The sequence below is a fragment of the Pungitius pungitius genome, chromosome 15, assembly GCF_949316345.1.
Source record: "Pungitius pungitius chromosome 15, fPunPun2.1, whole genome shotgun sequence".
NCBI classification, from domain to species: Eukaryota; Metazoa; Chordata; class Actinopteri; order Perciformes; family Gasterosteidae; genus Pungitius; species Pungitius pungitius.
The window spans coordinates 17,609,694-17,617,263 of NC_084914.1; the positions used below are offsets into that span (position 1 = coordinate 17,609,694).

General features: G+C 42.7%; 1 protein-coding gene across 2 annotated transcripts; it reads right to left on the reverse strand.

Moving 5' to 3' along the window:
- Positions 1 to 1,007: 1,007 nt before the first annotated feature.
- LOC134102877 (T-cell surface antigen CD2-like) lies at positions 1,008 to 7,046 on the reverse strand. 2 transcript variants are annotated; one of them, XM_062557584.1, is made up of 6 exons: positions 4,358 to 5,099; positions 3,416 to 3,736; positions 3,017 to 3,274; positions 2,806 to 2,931; positions 2,509 to 2,619; positions 1,659 to 2,287 (listed from the first exon to the last, which is right to left on the reverse strand). In XM_062557584.1, exons 1-6 carry the CDS (start codon positions 4,425 to 4,427, stop codon positions 2,115 to 2,117), a joined length of 1,059 nt encoding a protein of 352 aa, XP_062413568.1. In that variant the 5' UTR covers positions 4,428 to 5,099; the 3' UTR covers positions 1,659 to 2,114. The 2 variants fall into 2 exon arrangements, with proteins under 2 accessions (XP_062413569.1, XP_062413568.1); XM_062557585.1 differs by lacking the exon at positions 2,806 to 2,931 and having other exon boundaries at positions 1,008 to 2,287; positions 4,358 to 7,046.
- Positions 7,047 to 7,570: the final 524 nt, after the last annotated feature.

Consider the following 7,570-nt stretch of genomic DNA (forward strand, 5'->3'; position numbering starts at 1 on the left):
TCTGGTCGTTCTCCTGCCCCTCCTCTCTTTTCAGGCCTAAATGCGGACACCTGGGAAGATGGGGTTTAAATGGGAGTTTCTCTGCTGCATGCGTCCTCTTCTTCCTGCGCTGGTCTGGTGACGAGAGGCTCAGACGCCGCTCGGTTGGCCCGTCCGGATTCATACCTCGCTCGGGGCGCCAGGACTTCACAGATGCACATTTAAGTTTATTTGGGGTTATGTCTTTTATTTCTACAACCAACACTTGCACCCACACATACAACACATCCCTGCACCTGCTTTACACCACTGATACTGCCTTTCACACCTCATCGTTGGTTTTGTTGTTTAAATTTGTGTTAGATGCACAATAAACTTATGTTTGGCACCGTTGCTCGTGGCATGGCCTCCCCTCTTTTGTTGCGGCCTTGAGTCAGTCGTAACAGTCAGTCGACTGAATGACAATTCTTTAAGACCAATAGTTTAAAGCAACACCAACAACATGTACGTTTTCTTTCTGTATCTCAAACCAAATGTTGACATTTTTCTGAAATGTTGAAGAATGAACGTGAAAATATATTCATAAGAAGAGTAGTTCAGACAATAGTTGATGAAACACACAATGATGGAAGTACATATGTTTTTTATCATTTGAATTTACAGGCGATAGAGAGCGCAAAGTGTTACAGCTCTTACTTCTAAGGGAAGAAGTTGAATATGTTGAACACAAAGTTAGGAACACATTTATTATTCTTCCTGTTGTGGATGCTGTATTTAGCATGAGAATACATCTTTAAAAAGAATAAACCAAACGTGTTTGAGTTATGGAGTGGGGCCGCTGTGTTCGGTCCAATGGAAATTGAAATGTTTTTGAAAAAAAAGCTAATTAGTTTGTTATTTTTAAACAAGATAAAACAACCTATAAAAACACAAATGTCATCATTTGCAATTGATCAGGTTTAAAATATGACATAAAAACAATTTTGTTAAAACTCTTCCAATGTTGAAAACCTTTTTTTTTTAATTCAACATTGTGATAACAGAAAGGAATTGAGAGATGGCGTGTTCACAAATGACCGTGGAATATCATGCGGTCACAGCAGTGTGAAGCCACATCCTGAAATACAGCGCTGCTACATGACTCATTGTCCACTGACATTAAACGGTTTAATGCTCTCTACGTTTCTCTACGAAACTCTACGTTTCTCTACGTGTCTGGTCTTTTTATGTTTGAAATGTTAAAGTGTGCTACATTATTATAAATAATAAGTAAATTATCTCATGCTCACATTGCTTTTATTTGTATGTCACATTAAAGAAGAGGGAGAAAAGAAGATGATGTACAAATGTAAACTTTGTACGGACATATTAGGATTGCAAATTCCTTCTTTTAAGTAAAATACCATTTTAAATAAATACATGTATTAATGACATTATTACCCAAGATCAGTTACATTTTTGACCTGTATATCATATCAAATCATAAATAATTGAATAAAGTGCACATCAGGAACGTGCAAAGAAATTTTTGGGGGCAGGTGCTTAAACCAAAACAAAAGGGCAACAAACCCTCTAATTGTTTATGAAAATGGAAAATATATTAATGAATTAATAATAAAATATAAAACAGAATATTTCCTGCGTATATATTTATTTATGGTATAAGGAAGGAGGAACGAGGAGGAGCAAGTAGCAAAATGATTCTTCTTGAAGCGGTTTAATGAGAAGGATAGAATGATTTAATTTGACTTTACACAAAACCAAACAATGAATGAATCCCCACTAAATACAGTATGCATGAGAATACACGTTTATACAGTGAACTAATCATTCTACATCTGTTATACGAATACATTTTAGTCCAAGTAAATTCTAACATTAAATGACTCTGAAATCTCGTGAGTAAAAACAGCGATCCACATTTCAACAACATTGTATAAAAAAATATTTACATGATTTCAAGTTTAGAGCGAGGTACTTATGCTCATGAATTAGAAACAATACGTAATTATAGAATTATCTGACAAATTGTTAAGATAGGGGAACATAAAATATTGAATATTTTTTCATAAAAATCGGGTGAAGCTTCGTGTGCCTTCATCTGTTCAGTCTCTAAACCCTGTGGATCACCTTTCTCACCTTTCGTTGGCGTACACACACTCTGCAGCTGGTTCAACATTGTGTCGGGGTCGCTGTGAAAACTTCACGTTCCCGTACTCCACCTCCTCCTCTGCTCTCTGCTTCATCTGCCTCCCCGGCCGCGGCCCAGTCCTGACCTCAGAACAGGTTAATTCCTGGTTGTCTTCTCCTGTAAAGTGACACCAAATGTAAATTTAATGTTAAGATATGTAAAGAACTCAAGTTCTGTTCTTGAACTTTACTGGAATCCTTCATGCCCATTTGTACTACTTTAAATATCAGTGTTGAGCTTTTCTCAATCTCATTCAATTTTTGGCAAAAAAGTCAACAAGCACATGAAGAAGTGTCATTAGCAGTTACAGGTTGAGAAAAGGGATTTTTGCTCTGCACCTTTAGGTTTGTTTTTTTGCTTTTTCTTGTGAGCACAGACGACAGAGACCACGACCACTAACAGAAGTACGAGTGCAGCCAGTACATAAGCTGCTGTTGTCAATATTCTCTCTGTAAAAAAGACACAAGAGACACACAGAGCATTAACTTTTGACACATTACAGGTGTTTTTGTTGAGAATGGAGAACACAGATAATGGAAATGACTTGAATGAATTCACTGCAGAGGAGTTATTAATGTCTCATGAGTCACCAACTCTGTTGAGCTTAGTTCATACTGTGATGCCAGACTCCTTACCATAAGATAATGGTGCTGTGTTTGTGGGGGAAGATGTTGTTTCAATACACAGAGTATTATTGGCTGCAAACACCCACTGTGATATGCGCATCCCATTGGCTGAGGTGCAGTTAATGAAGATGAAGCCTGCGAGACAGAGACCAATAACTGATGTACCAATAATATTTAGTATTGTTGACATCACAGTTTGTCCCCTCATGCTGTCACTCACCACAGGTAGAGACCGTCTCTTCTCTTGAGTAACTACTGACGTCATTCCTGACCGAGCAGACCAGTCGTCCTGAGACGTGTTGTTTCAGAGTGATGATGTTCCTCTCAGTGTTTCCACCGAGGAGCTCAGAGTCTGTCAGATTGTGTCCATCCAGAGTCCAGCTGTACTGAGGACTGTCTGCTCCCTCCGAAGAGCAGGACAGCTTCCTCTCTCCATGGGACAGACACGCATAGACCAGCAGGACAGAGGACACAGGAGCTGAAGGAAACACACTCCATGACCTTTCATATTGACATAATGTTGATCATTCTGTAGGGTTCCTAATATAGAGCAGTGCAGACATTGATACGGATATAGAGCACGTAGAGCATGAGATGCATGTAAGAAATAGTTATTTACCTTGAATGGTCAACTGTTGAAACCTGGGACCTGATTTCTTTCTATCTGATCTAAAGGTTTCAAGTCTATATTCACCACCATCAGTCCTGCTCAGGTTATTGATCCTAAGTGTTCCATTACTAGGAGTAAAGAATGATCTGTTTCCTGTTGTATTCGACTCAATGCCATTCTTGTTCCCCTGCAGTATTATTGTTTTATTCTTCAACCATTGATATTTTTTTATTTCTGAGGCATTATTCATCAGCTGGAGGACCAGAGTTCCTCCTAAACCTCCAAAACACTGAGTTCTGGTCTGTCGTCCATCACAGTGAGTTTCCACACCTGAACATTTTGGAACAAAAAATAATTCTTTTTTTAGGCATTTGCTCATTTAAAGCAGCAATAGAGCATTTGGTGCAGCTGCGTCTGTATCAGACAACATTATGCAAACAGGCATTTTGATGAGTGTTACAATGTTTAGATTCAGCTGTAAAACATTTTTCGGAATTGTAGTTAACCCGTCCAGTTGTAAGGTGTTCGTCCTGTGTTTTACACCTACAGCACTATTTTTATTTACACTGAAGGTCGAAAATTTCGAGATCACATGAATCCATATTTCAGGCTGTAATTGGTAAATATCTATCAAATAATGGATGCAACATTAAGATTAGTTACATCTTAAAAGGAAAATACTTAGACAAGCTATAATATGATGGCTTACATGTCAAGAAGGTATTTAATCCTACATTTTCACGTGACATTATGAGCAAAATCAGGAATTACTGTCAGAGATGAAATTATTAAAAGAGCTCAAATAACAGTTTTTAACAATATATTCTTATATCTTAGTTAATCATTAAAATTGATATTTCCTCAGAACCATCAGGTGTTTCCTGTTGTATTTGAGTATTCAACCTGCAGCACTGAGGATAAGGTCTTGGTGTTAGAAGTGAACCGGCTCACCGTGAGAGACTCCCAGAAGCGTCACAAACAGTCCAACCACAGCCTCCATGTCTCCAGGAGAAGCAACCATGCAAATCCCAGTGAACAGGCTGAAGAGAGTCCAGCTAATGAACAGCCTCTGAGGACAATGTGTGAAGACTTCAAAACCAACTACAGCGTTGCTGTGTTAATCTATTAATAAAGTGAGAGAAGAGAGAGGGGAGTGCTTCGGGTTTCACTTTCCGTTTTAACCTCCAACCACATGACCTCCGTCAGGGATGGAATTAATGTAAAAGAAGGAAACAGTCCTCCTTCCTGCTGAAAGAGGACTTGAGATTGCATCTGGCATCGTCTCTCCATCTCATCATTTCATACCAGGACACACTATTGTTTACTTCTTAATACTTTATTACAATATAGGTCTGACTAAACATTGTCTGAACTTTTTAAACTGCAACTGCGTCATGAACAATTTCCTTATTACAAACTTTATTTAATATTCTTATTTTTAACACTTGAAACTAAAATCAAAAAAGAACAAAACGTGTATGAAGTGTGAATTTCATATGGATTTGTGTGCACAGAAATAAAGTTGAATAAAGGCCTATTTTTCCGTTTTACTTTGAAGCCACACAAAGATAACTTTCCAAGAAATGCAAGGAGTCATGTTCCCTCTCAGGGAACTCGAGCTGGGTAAAAACGCTGTGGGAATGCCTCTGCATGACCGCGTCATGAAGCACGAATAAAATCTAACCAATGGCGAGCTGGTACGTCATAGGCGGGCGACGCCGGGACCAGAACGCTATGAAGGGACCCGAAGGGCAGGACCATTCATCTCTGTGCCTTCATACAGTGCGTGTGAAGTTTTTCCTAGTGTTATGGCTGAGCGGTTTGTCCAGTGTGTCCCCCCGCGTTTCATTACGGGCAGTGACTCGCACGCCTTGTGTGTTGTCTGCCTGGGCGTGGAGCACGCTCAGCCAGCCCTTGAGGGGGCTAGCTGTGCAGACTGTGAGCGCCTGTCATGGCACTCCCGTCTCTCCCGTCGAGCCCTCTTCGCTGAGGCTCCGGTCCAGCTCGTGCTGAGGCAGAGCGCTGTCTTTATGGGGATCACTTATGGATCTTGCGGAGGATTCGGGGTCGGCTGAGGCCTTTTCCCTGCCCTTCACCGCCAGACCCAGGCGCTCGTTTCCGGCATCGGAGGCACGCTCGGCGGCTTCCTCCACCCCGGACGAGACGCCGCTCTCACGTTCCTCCAGCTCAGAGGAGCTGGACGTGGTGAGCGTAGAGGCAGCGGAGGCTGACGTCGAGGCGCCTCATTCCCCCGCTGCCGCCAAAGAACTGCTGGAGGTCCTCACCCGAGCCGCTGACAGGTTTCATATCAGCTGGCCGGCGGGTAAACAGCAGCCTACTGCTTCCGGTAAGCTGCATGAACGGTTTAGCTGCCATCCCGTAGAGTCGCGCCGGTGCTTGCCTTTCTTCCCGGAAGACCACGGTGAGGTGTCGGTGTCCCGAGGGAAGCCGGCCTCTTTCTGCACGGCTAGTGTGGGGAAATGTGCGAAAGATTTGTTTGACATTTGCCAGGAGAATAAAACCAGCTTGGATTTGAAGGCTCTCACATTTGTGTACATGTCGTGCGCAAACTGATCTTTCCCCTGTAGCTTCACGTTCAGCTCATTCATGTGTGAAAATATGTCCACAGCAAACGCAAAGTCACAAAGCTAGTTTGTGTCGCTCAGCTCGGGGAATTCTTCGGATTTCACCATTAAATTAAAAAATGAGCGAATCTCGTCTTTGAGCTCCCAGACTCGTTGAAACACTTTCCCCAAACTTAACCATCGGACGCGAGAGTGGTAAAGTAGGTCCTGGTGATCCGCATTAGTTTCTTCCAGGAACGTAATGAACTGACGATGATTAAGTCCCCTTGCTCGTATGAAGTTAACAAGTTTTACAACTGGATCCATGACGTGATTAAGCTGCAATACAGACTTACACAGAGACTCCTGATGAATGATGCAGTGAAGTAAAATAACATCCTGGTCAGGGTTTTCTTCTTTCACTTTATCCTGGATTCTTTTCAGCAGCCCGATGTTTTTTCCAGTAAAATTTGGCGATCCATCCGTGGTGACATTGGCAAGTTTACTCCAAGGTAGCTTCATTCTCTCGATGACAGCAGACACCTGTTCATATAAGTCCTCTCCTCGCGTTTTCCCTTTCAGTGATTCCATGCTCAAAAGCTCCTCCGTTATCTCAAAACTGTCGTTAATCCCTCGGATAAAAATTAGGAGCTGAGCAGTGTCTTTTATGTCGCTACTTTCATCCAGTGCTAGTGAATATAACTTAAAGGACTCCGCCTTTTTGTTTAACTCGCTGACTATATCTGCGTCAATCAGTTCCACGCGGCGAGTCACTGTCCTGCGTGCTAAACTGATTTTTTCAAACTTGGCTTTGCTCTCCGGACACAAGAGACCTGCTGTCTCTACCATGCACTCTTTCAAAAACTCGCCTTCGGAGAAAGGCTTGCTAGCCTTTGTTAATTTGAATGCCAGCAAATAACTTGCCTTGGTACTTGACTCTTGAATTGCAGTTTGTCGGTGAAAAAAGTTCTGTTGACTCTGTAAATTAGCTGCCAACCTCTGAGCAGTAGCCGCCCGTTCTTGTGTTGACTGCTTGCTAGCATAGTTTGCATGCTTCGTGGCAAAGTGACGGCTGATATTGTACTAAAAAGGAGGTTTTTACTATAATTTGGACAAGTTCGGCGGGCCGGATTAAAAAGCCTAACGGGCCGTATGTGGCCCGCGGGCCGTAGTTTGCCCATGTCTGTACTAGAGGGTCTCTCCGGTGCTCCCTTCGAGCCCATGGTGGAGGTCGCAGTGAAGTATGTGGCTCTTAAGACCCTCTTCCTGCTTGCTATTTCTTTCCTCAAAAGAGTTGGAGATATGCAAGCCCTCTCGGTGGCCCCATCGTGCTTGAAATTTGCACCCGGTATAGGTGAAGGCATTCTTACTACCTCCCCCCGGCTATATTCCTAAGGTCCCGTCCACTATGGTCGGGCCTATTGTGCTGCAGGCTTTCTGTCCTCCCCCGTTCCTGAAAGAAAGCGTCGGACCAGGTGAAGCTTAACCTCCTCTGCCCAGTCAGAGCACTAGACCTGTACGTCCGCAGGACAACGTTTGCATGGCGGCAGGCTGGTCCTCTCCCCACACGTTCGTGAGGTTTTACCACCTTGACCTTAAC

Coding starts and splice junctions, on each gene's coding strand:
- LOC134102877 (XM_062557584.1), bottom strand. CDS start 4,427: ATGGTTGCTTCTCCTGGAGACATGGAGGCTGTGGTTGGACTGTTTGTG. Junction 3,737..4,357: donor GCTTCTGGGAGTCTCTCACG/GTGAGCCGGTTC, acceptor CAAAATGTTCAG/GTGTGGAAACTCACTGTGAT. Junction 2,932..3,016: donor AGAGACGGTCTCTACCTGTG/GTGAGTGACAGC, acceptor TCTGTCTCGCAG/GCTTCATCTTCATTAACTGC.